Below are 19,915 nucleotides of genomic sequence, written 5' to 3' on the forward strand. Positions count from 1 at the left end.
TACCCACTTGCTCGCTAATATTCATAGCCTCTTTTTCTTAAATTGTTGACACACACACATATTCCTAAATACATAAATATAATATGCTCAGTCTGTATAATGTTACCTGTGTATATACGATATTTCAAGGCTGACCACTTTGTATTGGATAACCAGTAAACCAATTATGGGGCTTTTCCCTGAGGAAGGCTAGTTCTCCTGGTCTTAGTTGCTTATATTTTTTTGTCTAAGGTGAGTCCTTTTGAAATATCCCCCTCATGTTTTACTATACACATAAAGGTATAAAGATAATATTCTACTATGTTAATCTACCCCTGAGTATGTTATTGTACCTTTCAAAGGTATAGACTACCTTTGTTCATTTGAAAAAGCTTTAAATATTCATATTTGAATGTTTAGATATATAGCATCGTGTATGATAATTTGTGCCATCCTTTTGCATTTTAAAACTATCCTTGATGGCCAGCAAGATGGCTCAGCAGGTAAAGAAGCTTGTTGGCAACCCTGATCACTGAGTTTAATTCCTGAAATCCAAAAAGTGAAAGGAGAGAGCCAACTGCTGCACCTTGTCCTCTGACTGCCACCTCTGCACCCCACACCCAGCGACATAAATTAAATGTGATTGAAAATCTTGGTTAAATCTTATTTTATGTTTACAAAAATATCTACCACTTTATGTAGGGAGTAATCCCGAGTACCTGTAGCGCTGACACGCCCAAGTGGTATTCACAATGGATGGGATAAAAGAACTGGGAAGGGGGCTCTAGCTCTCTTTTCAGAGTTCCTGTAGGGTAAAGGTTGCTGAGACTAACCTGGGTTTTCGGTGTAAGTAATCTCCCACAATAAAATACCAATTTTATTCTTATTACGTATCCTGTTATATTTCTGTAACACCTTTACACATACATTTATGCCATTCTATCTTCTACAATAGTAAAAATATAGGAAACAAGTTAGTTTGTCATTATCAATACTGCTGGCCCTCACTGGCATGATTAAGGAAGGACGTTTTGTGAGTTAGTGATTCTCACAGGTATTGTTTCTTGTTGTGCTAAAGAAAGACAGTGGGTTGGTGTTCAGAGACATTAACAAGAGCTTTAGCTAGTTACGGCTCCACACATTTATTTTCTCTAACAAGAAAGTCTTACTTTTTTGTGCAGTTTGCATTGGAAAATGCATGAGCATGTAATGAGAATTATTTTTTTTAAGATTTTATTTATTTATTTATTTATTTATTATGTATATAGCGTTCTGCCTATGTATTTGCCTGCAGGACAGAAGAGGGCACCAGATATCATCTTGTGAGCCACCATGTGGTTGCTGAGAATTAACTCAGGACCTTTGGAAGAGCACCAATGCTCTTAGCCTCTGAGTCATTTCTCCAGCCTGAGAATTATTATTATTATTATCATTTTCACAATTGGTGGCTTAAAAATTGCAAATGGCTAGCAGAGAGCTATTGGCAGTTGATGGTTGGTTGGAGAAAAGAATTGGTTTTCTTCCAGGATGTGACCTCTCCTAGGTTGTTCATGTTCCAGTGGATGGCCCTTTACTCACTCGTGCATGCGCAACTTACTGGACTCAGTGGCTTATGAAGAAAGTAAAGAAGGGGATATTAAATTGGGGGTGGATATGAAAGGTGATGTCCAAGAGTGATTCCGTATGGTGAGCAGGAGTGGATATAATTAAAATGCATTGTATACATGTATGAAATTTAAAAACAGATAAAATAATTTTTAAAACTGCATCACTATTTTCACTTCCTTTGTTCTCATCTCCCCTTCAAATCTTCTCTATTAGGAAAAAAAAAGACTTTGTGTTAAAATTATAGCTAGGTCCAATTAATAGATTTTTAAAAACTAAATCAATTCTTCTGTTTGGTGGATTTACAGAAGATGAGTTTTATTGACCAAGCCTTCCATATGTTTTTAAGTAGCAGTCAGAAATGCCATTGCCTCCTGTATACCAGTTGTCTAAGTCATTGCAGTTTTGTAGAACAATTAACCTTTGGAATAGGGAAGATTAATTTTATGTATGTGAAAAGAACTGTGGTGGTATCTGAAATTGGATAAGCCTTTGTTCTTGTTTTGTTTGTGAGGGAGCCCCTTATAATATACACATCTTCATTTTTCAGCTGACATCACCAATAGGAAGAAAAGAAATGTGTTTGGCTTTGTTTTGCTTTACCAACTGCATGTTCTTTCTTTTAGGGTGTGTTGGAGAGTTTCCTGGGTACTGCTGTCTCTGGAGCCATCTTTTGCCTTTTTGCTGGTCAACCTCTCACCATTTTGAGCAGCACAGGACCTGTTTTGGTATTTGAAAGGCTTCTGTTTAATTTCAGCAAGTATGTATATATGTCTGTCTATCTGTCTAGTTATTTGCTCTTGTATGTTGTTCCATCTGTATAAAGCACAGAATAGTAATGAATTCGATCCAAGAATCCGCCAAAATACTAGAATGGTAAGAATTGGAAGTGAGAAGTGCTTCATGATTAAGTTGTCCAGAGCTTAGTTGACACTCATTTTTATAGGTCCATCTGTTGTGCTTTCTGTTTATTCCTTCCCCAGTAATTCTCTTCCTTATTGCTTTGTTACTTGTCCTGAGGGCTCACTCCCAAGGACTTCAAGCCCCAGATTCTTTGCCCTCTAGGGCTTCCTGCTGGTTTAGATAATGAAGAGGGATCAGAGTTTCAGTATGTCACTTTTTCCCATCTTTTCCTGCTTTCAGCACAGCAGTTTGGCTTGCTTTCTGACACTAGCCCCTGTCAGGTAGCCTGTCTAGCCTAGTTTTAGCTCACCAGTCTCTTGTAACTCCATTCCTTGTCTGACCTTTACAAGCCCGAGATTGATAATGGCTTCCTGCTCTAGTTAGCTCCGAGTGCCTCCACATTGCCATTTTAGGAGGAGGGAGAGACAGGCTTTCGTAAATAGCCTGTTTATTTTGTTTTTCTCGGATCACACTTAAAAATGCCCTTTTCTGCCATGAGACTGAAACAGTGAAGAAACCAAATGCCTTGTTGTTAATGCATGGTTCCTAACTCCAGTTCCTGTGTTCTTCACTGTAGATAGCTTCCAGTACACAGGTAAATAATAGTGACACTAATTTTTTTTTTTTTAGAAGATAATGCATCTTTTTAAGTTGGGGGATATTAAGATAAGACAATTATTTAAATTGTTATTTTAGCATGTGAATGAGTTCAAAGTAAAATCGGATATTCTTATCTCTTCCTGCTGTTCCTGAAATATTTCTAAGACAGAATTGCCTTTTCAGGATGAGCTTGTCCTTAGATGACAGTTTGTTAAGTTTTGTGAGTATTCCTTTGTAGAATTCCCTTATTTTGTATTGTAATGTGTTGCAAGATTTTAGAATAGCCAGTGTCTACACAGCACCTGCATTAGTTACTTTTGTGTTGCTGTTCTAGGATGCAACTTAGGGGAAAAAGGGTACATGTTGGCTTATAGGGGATACACTCCATCACAGGCAGGCAAAGCATGGCAAAGGAGTATGAGGAGCACCTCCTCTCAAGAAGCAGAGAGAGAGAGAACAGGAAATGGGGCCAGGCTATACAACCTCAAAGAACACTTCTGGGGTTTAACTTCCTCCACCTTCTGATAACTTCTTTAATCTTCCTAAATAATGCTATCAGCTGGAGATCAAGTGTATAAACCCATATCCTCAAGGGGTATATGTCATAAACAGTAATCCTTAAAAACTCTCACATGATGTTTGAAACTGTGTGTGTCATTGAAAAGTATCATAAGTTACATGAGACAAGTGAGGGTTTGAAACTAAAAAAAAAAAAAAAACCTGGTGGATAACAACAGGGAAAGCCTTCTGAGGCCTTGGAGTTGCAATATGTAAATAAAATGATGACTTTTCTGTAGATCATTATTACAGATTCCTCCTCCACCATAATTCTGAGGACTTGGAAAGAATCTTATTCACGTCAGTTTACAGAGAGAGTCAAACAGTTTTTATATGTTTAAGAAAACATTTTGTGAGACAAGAAAGGCTTCATGGGAAGATTAAACAAGCGTGCGCTATAAACAGGAACAAACAGGCAGACCCTTACAACGAGATTTATTGGATGAGATGTGATCAGAGTCTGAATCTACAGAAAATGTTTGTGTGTCTTGGTTTGTTTTAATTACTGTAGGCTACAGAGTATTTCCTTCCACCGAGTAAGTTCCCTTCTCACTTTCCCGTCTGTTTCATCATAATTGGTACTGTTACATAGTCTCAAGCAATTTATTTGAAAACAGTTGTAAAGCAATGAGAAACATTTGCAAAACTGCCTTAAAGTCAACACTGCCGATTGTGGACAAATGGTACTTTTATTTATGATGCTGTGAATTTGTTCATCTGCTTCTGTTAGAGCAGTAATGCTAGTGTTTCCTCGTGGCTCACTGTTTCCTAAGGCCAGTGTGACCCACTACCAGGCTTATGAGCTGTTCTGTGAAGAAAAGCTTCTCAGTATGTCTTGGAAGTACTGTGTTGCAATTGCCACTGGCTCCTTCACTTTCCTCTTCACTGCACTAAAGAGTCAGCATGGCTATTTAGTTAGGCAGTCATTAGTTCATCTTACCCAGTTTTTCCCCAGCATAATTTTCCCTTTCAGGTGTGTAGGTGAGTCCTTCTTTGGCAAGATCAGGGATAGTTATCACACATCACAACTTGATATGCTTCACAGATTCTCATTTTTTTGGTTTCTTCTTGAAATTTTTAAGGTTGTGTGTGGGTTTGTAACATTGGCATTGTTTTTATGAGTGATCTCATTTGAATCATTCTCACAAAACTACCTTGACTTAATTATTTTTAAATTATTTTTTCCATGATACTCTATAGCATTTCTCTTTTCTCTCCTAAGCCTATGTACATTTTTAAAGATACTGTAACCCATTTAAGCCCCCCCCCCAATCTGGATGTGTCTTTACTGCATATCTGTAATCTTTTGTATCTTCATGAGCTAAACTTAAACCTGCCATGCAGTTTAGTTCATGGCATGTCAGTAGGGCTTGCTTTGGTGGTGCTCGCACTGGCAACTCAAGCATGCAGACAGCGACTGAGAGATGCATCTCTGTACCATGGCCCACATGAGAGACATGGCTACGTTTTTGTGTGTTTAGAATCTTTTTAAAGGTTTCTTAGGTCTTATGTGGATATAGGTGCCAGATGTTTGGATACCATTGGTAGGCAGACTTTTCAGTGCTGCTAGGTGCTCCCCAAATTACCACATAGGGAATTAATATTATGAATGCTTGGCCTATAGCTTAGGCTTGTTGTTAGCTAGTGCTTATAACTTAAATTAACCCATTTCTATTAATCCATGTGCTGTCCTGAGGCTCATTTATCTCATGTATATATTTCCCATCCTGCCCATTCTGTATCTCATGGTGTCTCCTCAGACTCCTCCTCCTCCTTTTTTCCAGCATTCTCTAGGTCTGGTTCTTCCACCTAACCTTATCCTGCCTAGCCATTGGCCAATCAGCTTTTTATTAACAATGAGAGCAACACGTCTTCACAGTATACAGAAGTATTAATCCACATTAATAAATTACGAGTTAATAATCATTAAAAAAAAAACACCCACTTTCATACTCTCTCAGCCTAGACACACAGGGGAGGACCTAGGGCCGGCCTCAAATGACATGACAAATTTTGATGATTCCCCCATGGAAGGCCTCACCCTCGTTGGAGAACAGAAGAGGGATGGGATGGGGGTGCGGTAGGAAGCATGGGAGGATGGGAGGGGGAAGGAACTGGGATTGATATGTAAAATAAGATTGTTTCTAATTTGAATAAAAAGGAAAAAAAACATCCACTCTCCACATAATTGTAAGATAAACATAAAATATCAATACTTGACCCATCATTATCTATTGATCTTAACTTAGAAGAAATGGGAAGGGAATTGTAAGACAGTAGCCTAGTTAGATGGTGATGGCCTATTCTAAGTCTTCTATGGAACAAGCCCAGGCAGAACAAGGTAGACATAACTAGTTATAGTATAAAGATATCCTCTATGTGGGCACTCAAATGAGAAGCTGTAGTGTTTGGCTGCATCATGGCAAGGCAGTCTTGATCTGATAACAGCCCGTATCTCCTCTGCCTCCTCTTGTTGGTTATGCTCCATCCACAGTGCACATTACAGAATGCCTCATACCACAGATCTTTTAAACTCTTCTTCTGCTTTCTGACCTGCCTTTCCCTATTCAGTTAAGAAAGTTTCTTCATAGGTATTCTCAAATACCTAGATTTCCTGTCTGCAACTTCATCCCCTCCCAAAATTACGTATCCTTTTCCCTCATGACACTATCATTCAGCATGTTATAATGTAATTGCCTTTATTATTTTGTCTCCCTTAGTAGAAGGCAGTCCGAAGTTGAGTGCATAGAACATATTGATGTTAGTGTTGTCATCATTCATTGGTAAAAGTCACATTGCCCCATACATATCTGGTATCAGTGCTTTCTAAATACTCTGTACACTCCATGAATACATTAAAAAACTTTAAAAAAAATTTAAGCTTATTCTTTAACAATTTCATACATGCATTGTGGTTATTTCTTATCTCCTATCATTTCTTATCTCCCCTCCTTCCCTATGAACCCTTTTCTTATCCCTGGAAGTCCCTTTCCAGATTGATAACCCTTTCAATGTTTTGTGACCCAGCTAGTTCAACTAGGGTGCTTTGTGTGACCATGCTTGCTATAATCATTGAAATCTGGTGAGTTTGCCAATGGGTAGGTATCTCCCAGAATCTGCCTATAGCTAATAGATCATTCATAAGTTACAGGGATCCTTGAAATTGTGCCCCACCAATTCATGGCTGTTTTGTTTTTATTTTTATATAGACCTAGTGCAATAAACACAAGTAGTGCTAATCTGTGATTGTAATTTTTGTCTTCCCCAGAAGATGGCACAGATATCCTCAATCTCATATATTCTGTGACCACTTTGTTGCAGTACTCCTTCAGCCTTGCAAAGATGTTATAAATATCTATATAGGACTGACCAGTTAATTATCAAATATTATCAGCATCTTGAGAATTCATGAGTCTCCAGTTTCACTGTCATTCACCGGAAAGAGGGGATTGATTTTCTGATTAAAGTGAGGACAACATTTGTCTATAAACATAAATGTTTAGTAGGTATTTTTACACTGTATCTGGTTAACTAAACAACAATATTAAGTTCCTGTCTAGGGTCTGTGACCTCCCCAGCTATGGGTGTCTAGCAGATTTCTGGTACTAGCCATGGGGTTCCTTTGGTACAACAGGCCTCTAATCCAATCAGAGTAATTGGTTTCCTCTGGCACAGTCAGGCCACTGGTGCACAGCAGTTTGTAGCTCATGGGGTTCAAAGCTGGGTGAAGGCATGGCTACTGTTTCTTTCCCAGAAGCCTTCATAGTTACCCTTTGGATCTATGAAAGCCAGCTAGCAAGGAGGAAGCTTCTACCTCAGAAGTTATTTTTTTGAAAGAGAAAATTAGTGAGTTATACACACTAACATTAAATGAACTTTCTAAGAGCTGATCCCCACCCCTCAAAAAAAAAAAAAAACCTTTTAGAGTAATTCCTAAAGATAGCATAATAATATCATAAAACCAAATCTTTAAGCTTAATATTTCCTGGATAAAATTGAGCTTTATATGCAGTGTCTGAAAGTGATCTTTTAGTAACCATTCTATAGGTATTTCAGTGATTTTTTTTTTTTTTTTTAGATTCTGCTTGTTTCCTGGTGGGATAGCTAAAATATCTGTTATGCTTTTTGTTTTTCTTTCCAGGGACCATAATTTTGACTACTTGGAGTTTCGTCTTTGGATCGGCCTGTGGTCGGCCTTCTTGTGTCTCATTCTGGTGGCCACTGATGCCAGCTTCCTGGTCCAGTACTTCACTCGTTTCACGGAAGAAGGTTTCTCCTCTCTGATCAGCTTCATCTTCATCTATGATGCTTTCAAGAAGATGATCAAGCTAGCGGATTACTATCCTATCAACTCCAACTTCAAAGTGGGGTACAACACACAGTTCTCCTGCGCTTGCCTGCCGCCCGACCCAGGTGAGGAAACCTTGTATCATGCTTGCACTTACCCTCTGAGCAGGAAGGGATGAGCTTATGCTCCTTCCAAAGGACCTTACCCGGTGTTCTCTGAGGAACCATAGTACTGAATTTGACATCTGATGTATCTGCAGCATGCTATTCAATGAGGAAATGACATCAGGGGCACCGTGATGGGAACATAGCCAGCTTAGTACTTTTTGATCACCTCAAACAAGGAAGTGATGTGTCTTTTATTCTTAGTTTTATGAGGTAATTGGGGGAGGCACCGGCATGTATAGGATGAATCTAAAGAGCGGGGGAACCCTATCCTCTGGATTCTACTTCACATTTTATTGTTTCTTGATTGCTAGGAAAATCTCTTCTTTTAAATGATGTTTAAGTAGATTATCTTAAACTATAGAAGGAAAAATGCCAATTCAGTTTTTATGAGTTAAATCATGAAATTAAACAAAGGAAGTTAAGATTGGATGCCTCTAATGGGTAAGTGGGACCTTTTGGTTTAACCCGGCTGTGCAATGTTGGTAAGGAAGATATGCTAAGAAAGAAGGAAGGCAGATAGCTATGTGAACATACATACACAATAATATATAATATACTAGTAGAAGATTTATATCATGAAGTCAGGAGAGAGCACAGCAACATTTGAGTGGAGAATGTGATTGCATATCTTATTCATTTAGTATCTCTCAATCCAAACTTAAGTCATTATCAATTTTTTAATAAAAATGTGTTCAAAGTCATTAAGATATTTTTAGAATAGTTAAGTGTTGACTTATAGGACACAAGGTTTATGGAAAAGGGCTTATTCTGAGCAAGTTACTCTGTGTTTGCTATAATAGAGTGAGGAGTAGGTGTTTGCATTATAAAATTTAGTGATGAGTATTGTGGATGCAGTGATGTACAAGTAACTATAGGATGGTATTCCCTAAAATAAAAATTAATAGGCATTTCACAGTTTTTGAGTAAGGCCTAGTGGATTGAGTCCAGCAGAATCCTGGGATGAGATAAGCCCAGGGCATGTGAAATATATTTATGGAATATCCACTTTCACTTCTGGATTCTGAGGCTAAGCCTTTTCATATTTATGGTAAGTAAATGTGATTACATGATAGACCAGATACAAAGTGAATATGGTATAAAAGTTAAAGACTTTTTTTGAGCTTATGAGAGGCTGTGTGATATTACTCCCAGATATGCTGGGGTTATAATTCATCCCCCTCTCTCTAGAGGTAGAGGGGACAGAGACACTGGGGACACCGATTTCTATCTAGGTGGTGAATGAAGAGAGGAGCATCTCACGGGTTACTTAGTTACGATGCTGATGAGAACACTGGGTATCACACCCACAAGTCTTCTTGTCTAGGTTAAGGATAATAAATAGATATTAACGTTAAGACCATACTTTTAAGAGCATGGCAGAGAAATGTGAGATTGAGATTTCAATATTCAGATGAACATGCATAGAGCAGAGGTGGTAATGTACAAATAACCCACACATTAAAATGTGACTTGTGTGGGACATGATGGTGTATGCCTTGCATTACCTAGGGTTCTCTAGAGAAACAGAACAGGCATATATTCATTATATTATAATGAGAGAGGGGGGGAGCTTTATTATAATGGCCCATCTAGTCCAACAATGACTGTCTACCAATGGAAAGTCCACAAATCCAGTGGTGTCTCAGCTCGTCTTCACCAAACCCTGAAATCCCTAAGAAGTAGGCTCAGATGCCAGTGAGGGAATGAACTTGGCAGTGAGATCAGGGGCAAACAGGCAAAAAGCAAGACCTTCCTTTTTCCATGTCCTTTATAGAGGCTGCCACCAGAAGGTGTGGCCCAGATTAACTATGGATCTTCCCATTTCAGAAGATATGGATTAAATGTGGACCTTCCCACATAAAATGACTTAATTAAGGAAAATCACAGGTATGCCCAACCATTTGAATTTTAGTTAATTCTAGATATAGTCAAATTGACAACCAAGAATAGCCATCACAGCCTGTAATCCCAGAACTCAAGAGGTTGAGGCAGAAGGGTTTCCACAAGTTCATTGCCATTCTGGGTTATATAGTTCATGATGGCCTGAACTACAGAGTGAGAATCTGCCTCAAAACCAAAGCCCCAAACCAGCTTGTATTGTTGTAGGTATTAAAATAATTACACCTGTCCCCCACCAGAGAAATGCAGCTATGTGGAGTTCTTCTTGGAGAGAGAATGTCTAAAACCTATGGATGGAGGCCATCATTCTGGGGTTGAGAGAAGTCTGGACAGTGAAAATACTAGCTTGGGACATAGCTCAGTAGGTCAAATGCTTGCTTGGTATATGCATGGCCTTGGGTTCAATCCCCAATACTGGGAGAAAGAAAGGAAGAAAGGAAGGAAGAAAGAAAGAAGGAAAAGAAAGGAAAGAAGGAAGTAAGGGAAAGAAACTCACAAACATTGATGATTTTGAACTTCCTATTTATTTATGTGCATATACATTCATATATATGTTTGTGTATTTATGCAAAAGTCTGTACAGTGACTTGTTACACAAATATGAGTAATTATTCAACAAGGTTATCTAAAGGAAAATAATTACCACTCAGCTGTTTTGTGGTTTGAGGTGTTTGTGTAGCTGACTTAGAGGTTTGTCTGCATACCTGTCACAAACACAAAAAGATAGATCTGGTGTTGGCCGCATCCTGCCTATGGCTAATGGAAACTTCCATTCATTTCTTTTAATTGGATGCTGGCAGACAAATTATTACTGGACTGAGGAAAGCATCACTGAGTGTGTTCAAGTTGAGAGAGAGAGAGACAGAGATAGGGAGTGAGAGACAGAGAGACAGATGGAGAGAGAGGGGAAGGGAAGGAGAGAGATGGCAAGGGGTTTTCCATGAAGTTTTTCCTGCCAGCAGGGATTTTTTTTTATGAAAATGTGGCACTGAGGACTGAGCCAGCTTCACATATGCAGTGTAAGTACAGGAAGCAGGGTTATAGCTTCCTTTTGATCTGTGCTCCTTAGGCTGTGTGAAGCATCAGTCCTGGATTGCTCTCGGGACACCAATTCCCACTCCCTCTAGTTGGTACCAGTGTAGATCTTTCAGTACTGTTGAATGATGCCAAATATATGACTGGAGCAAGTTCACTCTCCCCAGGCAGCTTGTCATCAGCTTTCTGTTCTATAAGATGTGAATAATAGTACATACTGCCAGGCATTAGTGGCACACACCTTTAATCCCAGCACTCGGGAGGCAGAGTGAGTACCAGGATAGGCTCCAAAGCTACACAGAGAAATCCTGTCTCGAAAAACCAAAAAAAAAAAAAAAAAAAAAAAACCCAAAACCAAAATAATAGCACATACCATCTGATGGTATGGTGGTATATTTCTGTAATGCAGAATTTGGGAGGCTGAGGCAAGAGGATTTCAAGTTCCAAGCTAGCTTGGGCTATCTAGTGTCAGCCTTGTCTCAGCCCCCAACCCCAATAAAGGAATTGTTTTAAAGGTAAAATGTGCAATGAGTAATTAAATGCTACCTGTTTTATTATTATTCACCACAATTTAACCTTTAGTGTGAGTTTCAGCACAAAGATGCTTGCATGTATAATTTTTCCTTCTAATAGTACACCATTGGGCCATTGGTCTATTCTGCATCCACACTGATGGTTGCTCTTATTTTAGTAGTGGTCCAGGTAATGGCATTCATGAAATGTATACAAGAACTGATGAATTTCTAAGCCTGGGGTGTTGAAAATTGCTTTTGGTTTGGAAAGGAAGGAAATATAGATATGTCTTAGTCACTGTCCTATTGCTATGAAGAGACAAAGGCAACTCTCATAAAGAAAGCATTTGATTGAAGGCTTGCTTAGAGTTTCAGAGGTTTAGTCCATTATCATCATGGCAGGAAGCTTGGCAGTAGGCAGGCATGGTGCTGAAGAAGTAGTTAAGAGATGAATCCTGATGTGTAACCCAAGAGAGAGATTTTGGGCTTTACATGAGCTTTTGAAACCTCTAGGCCTATCTCCAGTAGGCTCTACATTTCCTCTTACAAGGCCACACCTCTTAATCCTTTTCAAGTAGTGCCATCTCCTGACTAAGCATTCAAATATGTAAGCCTATGGGGGCCATTCTTGTTCAAACCATCATAGGATATTTGCATTTTTGTTAACAATTTCATATTTTCAAAGCTCTATAAAGTTAATGACTGTAGGTTGGATATGGTGGCACATGCCCTTTAATCCGTTTCATCTCTGCACTTGGGAGGTACAGGCAGTGGATTTCTGTGCATTCAGGGCCAGTCTGGTCTATATACTGACTTCAGGACAGCCAGAACTACACAGTAATACCCCAATTTAAAAAAAAAGAAGAAAAAAGGTTAATGACTGTATAGTTCCTATGCAACTCTCTCCTACAATCTTTGTAGCTATGATAGCAAACTGCAAAGCCTGATCATAAATGTATTACTTCTGAAGAACAAAATGAAAAGGTGCTAGGGAGAGTTGCACGTACAGCTCAAGTAAGTGCTCTAAGAACAACAAAAGGCTGGTCTTTCATCACAACATGCCCTGTTAGTAAAAGAATTCAGTCAATGAGTCAATAATATTTAAACTGGCGGATGGCTTGTTTTTCAACACTGGGGCAATATGCAGCAACAAGCCAGCAACTGCACAGATGGAGCCGTGATCCTGCAAACTGAGAAGATTTTGCAGAAATGGAAATAGGGTTCCCTCATCACTAAGAGAACTGTACATCGCTAAGAGGACTGTACTCATGGCCATAATATAGCCTTTGAAGTGTCTTCATTTTATTTAGTGTTTCAGACGTGTGTTATTCTTTATTTTTTGAGAATTTCGTCATACATGTATAAAATGCATTTTGATCATATCCACACACTTCCCTGCCCCAACTCCTGTGAGAGTCTCCACTTAGTCCCTTTGGCCACTTCTTGTCCTTATTCATTCATTTATTTATTTAGAGAATATACCCTACTGAGTTCAATCAATGCTGCCCACATATGCGTGTTTATAGAGCCATCTACTGGAGTGTTGTCAGCCTATCAGTGTTCATATCCTAGAAGAGAATGGACTCTCAGCAGCCAGCTACTACCAATAGCTCCTCAGCTATGGCTTGGGGCTTGTGAGCTCCTTCCTTATCTGACTGACTTAGTCTTGTGCAGGCAACCACAGCTGCTATAAACTGATATATGTGTCAGTGATAGCATGCCCAGTAGACATTTCAGAGGACTCCTGCCCATCCTCAAGTTCTTCCGTTCTTTCCATTTTTCTCTTCTGAAGTGTTTCCCTTGGAGAAGAACAGTATCAGCAGGGAAGCATACATATCCCATTTGCAGCTGAGCATTCACAGTCACTGGTTCTCAGTACTTTGACCAGTGATGAGTCCCCTATTAAATAGTGCCCATTATACAAAGAAGCTTCTCTGACCAAGGGGAGAATAGTACTAATCTATGGGTATAGACATAAATATTTAGGAAGAAGTTTGACAATAAGACTGTTTAGCAAAACAGTAACAGTAGGTTTTCCCTCTGGTTCCTGTGACTTCCCCAGCCAAGGGTTTTTGACCAGCATGACCTTCCTATGGAGATAGGCTTCAAACCCAATCAGTAAGCACTTGGTCATTCCCAGTAACAGTCATGCCACTATTGCCTTAGTGAGCATATCTTTCCTGATGCATCATATAGTAACATGCAGGGTTCAGTCCTGGGTGAGATCATTGATGTCTGATCTCCCCAGCCTGCATAGCATCTCCCAGTAAAATCCAGCATGGAGAGAATTTCCCATTATTTCTATACTGCTTTCTCTATGTCCTTCAATGTCTTCAGAAATGAGCTCTTAGAATCTAGTTATGGGCAACCAAGAGCAATGGCAATAGCCTGTGTTGTTTGTTTGCCTTTGTGGCCTCTCTGACAAAGAACTTGTATGACAATAATTCATGTCTAACATTGAGATTTTTTGTTGAATAATCTAGATCTTCTGGGAGCAGTGCTGTTTACCCACACAGGGTACCTCTGTTCAAACTCCTTTTCATTTTAAAAATATATTTTCTGAGATTTAAATTTTTTTCTTAAGAGACAGGATTTCTCTGTGTAGCCCTAGCTGCCCTGGACCTCTCTTTATAGACTAGGCTGGCCCTGAACTGGGAGATCCACATGTCTCTGTCTCCCAAGCACCTAGCAGTATGGCCACATTAGATAGACTAATTAATGAAGCCCTTTGCCCCATAATCTGTGAACTGCATTCATATTGTGATTAAGTTTTATTATTACCATTAAATGGCATAATGTTTATATAACTACTTGGCACCAGTCAACACTACATCAAAATTTTCTCTCTTTTTTTTCCATACTTCTCATTGTCTTAGAAGACAAGCCCATTCAGTCTAATCTTGTAGTATTCTTTAGAGAGGTTTACACATTTCCTTTTTTCCCCATTAAGCTTTTACTGCAAGCTGAGCCTGAAGAGTCATTAATAACCAGTGTGCTATTATAGACAATCAGGAAACACGTGCACCTGTGTCTCAGGGAAGAAAAATAGATTTAGTTCAGCACATGTAGATTGTTTATTACTGTTCCACTGAGTCCAAACCTTAAGGATATTGTGTACTATATCCATACTCATGAAGCAAAAGGCTTTCAAGAGTTACGAGGAAGGTGTTCAATTCATCACAAGGGAATTTATGTAATTCATCCAGAAATATGAGTGCTAGGACTTTTTACATTGGAAACAAAACATGAACATATTTCCTTAAACTCACCTTTACTTCTCCCCTAGCCTCTTTCTTCTTTGTCCATCATCAGAGATGTACTGGGAGTCTGCTTTATCCATTTCTAAGAATTATGTCCCCTGTAATGATGTAGAATGCATACACACTGTATTTTTTGTTGAAAAATTTTCAACAGTGCATTCTAATTATAGTAATATGTTTATTATATTATAAATAGTGTTGCTTATTTTCAAATGGCTGGTGGTCCAATTTCATTTGACCCAGACTTTAGAAATAAATTTGTACTCTAGTCCCTCTGTTCATTTGCATAATGTGTGAAGCATGCTCAAGGCTGTGTTGATAGTTTAGAAAAGGTCAGAATGCATTTTCTGACCAGGTGTTGGTCCTTTATCTGGAGAAGAAAGAAGCCCTGCTAACAATGATAAATTATAAAAGCCAGAAAAATAGCCTCAGGGGCAGACACTGTGTCATTAACAGAGGGGTTCTATTTTATTGATTAGTTGCTAACTGTTCCAGAGAGAACATGCTTAATAATGGATGAGCGATTAAGAGAAGAATATTTTCTTTCAGACATCCAACACATTGCTGTCTGTAATCTCTCAATGATGGCCTTTCTCCTGGTGTGAAACTGTAAGACCAAGCCAAGTGACAGGATTAGCAGTGCTTTCCATGTCTTTACCTTTTTTAATTTAAGCATGGAGAGACATGTGAATGCTCTGAGGCAATTGACACTATGATAGAATTTCATTATTATTTCTTCATACATAGTTTTTCTCGTAGCCTAATAAATGGATACCATGATAACAAGTTACCACCATTGAAAAGAACTACTGGGCTCAATGTGAGTCCTATGGCCCAACAGGGTAGTCAATATGAGTTTCATAATTAGAAATCCTAGTTATCGGACATGAGGAAATGCAGCGTGGTCCTAACTTATCTTTTATGAATAGTGCCATATTAAATGCAATTTCCCTTTTATGGTAGGTCATTCCTTTTTTATGAAGTTGGTTTAAATCATAAAGTAATAGCAAAACTCAAAAGTGTAATTTCCTCATGCTTGTCCTTGAAACTGACCTTCAGTTAGCACAGTTGATGTCATTCGCAGTCATGGTGGCTCTTGAGAAAGCCACACATGCCTGAAACACTCATCACTTCAGTCTGCCTTCACTGTCCTAACCTGTATTTCAGCAGCTTCCCTATGAGGCTTGTAGAGACAGGAAGTGGGGAAGGAATGGATTTGCATTGTCACCAGGCCTGGAAATAGTCTCTAGCTTTGCCTTTATATAAAACATGTATTTGGACAACTTCCCTTGAATAATGTCTGCAGCACATTGGGAACATGATGATGGGAGGATATGGAGGAGACATTTTTTGTAGAAACAGTGACTAAACATATTCCACTTGTACATCCACTGTAGCTCTGCTCTTTAACCAACAGCCTGGCATCTCAGGTGAACTTGTGTGGGAAGAATATCTGTGACTCACTAACTAACTTGCTAGTCATAGGAAATCTCACCCAATTGGTTTGGTAAAAAGTACTTAGGAAAATGAAAACAATAATAACAAAAAATTTTAAAAAGATATATAACTTTGTTTTTAGACTTAGGGCTGAGAGAGTGGTAACCCGTAGCCCCTTTCTCACAGAATTATCCTGATCCACTTTGCTGTTACCTACAAAGCTGTTTTTGTTCTTTTGTTGACCTAGACATTTAAAGTGCAGACTCAACTTTATCAAGAGAGGTGGTATCATCAAGTTATCCAGGGCCCTGGGATCAATGACAAGCTCCTGGAGCAAGGAGATCCAGTTTTATCTTACGTCTGCTTCCCACTTGCTTGATTTCCTTTAGGCAATGAGAATGCTTAGAGTAGAGTAAAGCATTGAAGCCTGATAATTCTAGAGTAACCTTAAAAGTCTCCTTGTTTTCAGCTCTGTGTTATTGTAACCACGAGATTCAGATTAGACTGATATTTAGTCATCACCATCCAAATGGAAGACATTTACCAGGGGATTTCAGTAAACCTGTTTCAATAGGACAATATTTGTAGATTTGATCATCACAAAAACCTTTGTGAGCCGGGCAGTAATGGCGCACGCCTTTAATCCCAGAACTCAGAGGCAGAGGCAGGAGGATCTCTGTGAGTTCGAGGCCAACCCAAAGACCCAAACCAACCAACCAACCAACCAACCAACCAACCAACCAACCACAACAAACACCTCGGAGAAGGAACTGACATACCCCCACCCAGGTCAAGTTCTGCTTTCTCCAGGTCAAGTTAGTAGTAATCTTAGCTGTGATCTGAAGCTGGCATCATGCTAACCGTTTTGCCTATGTTGCATCATTTAATCTGCTTTGTCACTTTACAGGGTAATCAAATTCAAATCTAGCTCCACAAATGAAGGATCTGTGGCTTGGAATAGTGAAGTAGCTTCTTCAAGACAAGGGTTAATGGAAGGAGTTTTAGTGCCCTGTGCTCAAAATGTAGCACAGCTGAAATTTAGGCCAGGACTACTATGCCCCTCCCTGCCTGTAATGTTGTGTCACACCATAACCAGACCCCTCTCCAGTAACCAGTTGTTGCTCACATTTGACTGCATGGCCTCAAGTGAGCTTGTATATATTCCTGTTGCTGTAACTCCTGCTAGTATACAAAGAAGGGCCACGAGGAGCCTTGGCACCAGGTCTGTGGAGAATAAAGGGTTACCTTGTGTAGTGCATGTGTCAACACTGACACATGTCCCCTCTTGCAGGTGAAGCTACTCCATCCCCTGATTCTTTTTCTAGACGTTTCCATAAGCACTAAGAAGGAAAGGCAGGCTTAAGATTGAAAGGTGACAGAGACACATTAAAAATACCTATTTCCAACAGCATGCATTCCACCATTCAGAAGATCAGCTAAACGTTGATATGTAAGAAGAAGGACCAAGAAAGTGAGAATCCAGTTCATGGAAAACAATAAACCTGTGGGGATGCATAGACTAGACTGTCTTGGTGATGACTGACTAAATCTAAATTAGCCACATTGTTAAAGCAGAGAGTTGCACTTTTCCCTGAGCCTTGAAGCCGAGCTGAAAGTGAAGACAGAGTGCAGTGTGTCTGGGCTTTTCTTTTGACCTTTCCAGAATCCTAATTAAGGATATTGCAGATGCCTTATAAATGGATCAGTCTGCAATTGGTTGCCAAAGTGTTTATACTCTGTCTGGATCTAAATGGTGCCCAATGGCCCTTGTAGATCAAGAGCCCAGCTGTAATCGATCATTTTCTCATCAGTGAGCCTAAAGAAATTTACTTTTAATCTCATTTATGGACTCTTCCAAACCCTGCCAATATATATTTATAGAAGTGCATATATATATATATATATATATATATATATGCAGAGAAAGTATTATATACTTCTTCCTCTTTATTAGATACTGCTCTTCTGGGATTTTTAAGGCCAGTGTACTTTTCTAGTTTATCTTAGATGAACACTGAAAATGTAAAGAAATATAATTGAGTGGGATTAATTTTGATATATAGTTATTTCACAGACTTAGAGTCTTGAATACCTTCTCCAACTCTTTAACCATATTTGGAATGCAGAGAAATTTAGGAAGCCAGTGAAGTTGCATTGAAAACCTAGCTGAGGAAGAGCAGCCTGCCTGCCAGACACTGTGAGTTCATTTGTGAGTGCTGTCCCACCTTGAATCCTTGGCCCATAAACATCATTATCTAGATCCTGATAAGTTAGAATGCTAATAGAAAAAGAAAAGAGCCAAATTTGAATAAGGTCTGAACTTGGGGGATGCTTTCTGATTGCAAACTTAGCAGAGTCATGGTTTGTTTCAGAGTCTTGACCAATACTTAAATCACATGGGAAAGTTTACCTGTGATGTGGTCTAGGATGATTTATTTATTTATTTATTTATTTATTTATTTATTGCCCATTTTCAAAACAGAGTCTACTGTAGCCCAGACTGGCCTCATGTTTGCTACATAGCTCAGGATGACCTTGGATGGCTGATTGTCTGACTCTGTTCCACCCCTCCCACCTGGTTCTTTAACTAATGCTGAGGTTGAAACCCAGGGCCCCATGCTTGCTAGACACTCACGACTGTGATAAATCTTTAGACCCATCCAATGTTTTTGAATACTAACTCCATGTTTTGATCAAATTGAATACTATAAGAAAATATACTGTATGCTCTTTTTTCAAGAACAAAAAACTACTAAAAACCTAGTTTTGTTAATAATACTTTACTTTTTTTTAAATAAGGAATCTTGTCTTGTCGGTCAAGTGTTCTTTAGCCTACTTGACTCTCTTGGATTTGTAATGAAACAGAATAAGAAAGCATATCACATGCACATGTTAGGGAGGCTGCAGTAGGCAGGACCTTCTGGCTAATATTTGTACGATGCCCAGCATTCAGTGACCAAAATAGATTATAATGTTGACCCAAACTAGGACCCAGGGCATGTATTTCCTCTCTTTTAGTTTCTTTGCCTTGTCCATTTCCTTTGTTTGTATTTATTCTCATTCATTTCCCTTGGAGAAACACTCTTCACCAGATTTCTTAACTGACCGTGGATAAATAATTTGAGTGCCAGTGATTGAGACTCAGGCTAGGTAGACCCTAGGGAAGAGTAGTGAATAGCTATGTGCTTTGTGTCCTTCTCATGGATCTCCTATTTTATATATCAATCATCAAACACAGTCATGCATTTCTCCTTCAAGGTTTATGTAGACAAGATCTGAAACACAGAGAGCTAAAATAAGTCTGGAGTTTGATTGAGTGGGGGAGAAACGAAAGAGAAATTTTTAAATCAAATGTTGACTAAATGATATGGTTCTCAGATAAAAGCTTAGTAGACATTGTTTCATGTTGCCATTAATTATGTCCTCTGTATAACAGTTTAAAGTGCAAGTCTTCCCTTGCACTTAGAAAAAGAGTCTATCTGATAAAAAATCAAATATTTTAATTAAAATACTACATTTTAATTTTCAGACCCATAAAATAAAATACTAATGAAATGTTTCCAAAGTTCAGGTTGGTTTAATAAATAAATTCTTCAGCAAGGTGCATCTTAAATCTATAAATTATGCCTCATTATATGAAAATAAGCTTAAAATTTAATTATATATCTCATT

The 19,915-nt window shown here is 38.8% G+C and overlaps 1 protein-coding gene across 4 annotated transcripts in view; it reads left to right on the forward strand.

The window, feature by feature from the left end:
- The window catches only part of LOC100763623 (electrogenic sodium bicarbonate cotransporter 1), a 281,927-nt gene that overhangs the window by 200,997 nt on the left and 61,015 nt on the right, over window positions 1–19,915 (forward strand). For all 4 annotated transcript variants that reach the window (XM_035452943.1, XM_035452942.1, XM_035452944.1 and 1 more), the window contains 2 exons: window positions 2,211–2,344; window positions 7,787–8,058. In XM_035452943.1, the coding sequence (XP_035308834.1) occupies window positions 2,211–2,344; window positions 7,787–8,058 (406 nt within the window). The remainder of the gene's footprint in view (window positions 1–2,210; window positions 2,345–7,786; window positions 8,059–19,915) is intronic.

The sequence above is a fragment of the Cricetulus griseus genome, assembly GCF_003668045.3.
Source record: "Cricetulus griseus strain 17A/GY chromosome 1 unlocalized genomic scaffold, alternate assembly CriGri-PICRH-1.0 chr1_1, whole genome shotgun sequence".
Classification (NCBI taxonomy): Eukaryota; Metazoa; Chordata; class Mammalia; order Rodentia; family Cricetidae; genus Cricetulus; species Cricetulus griseus.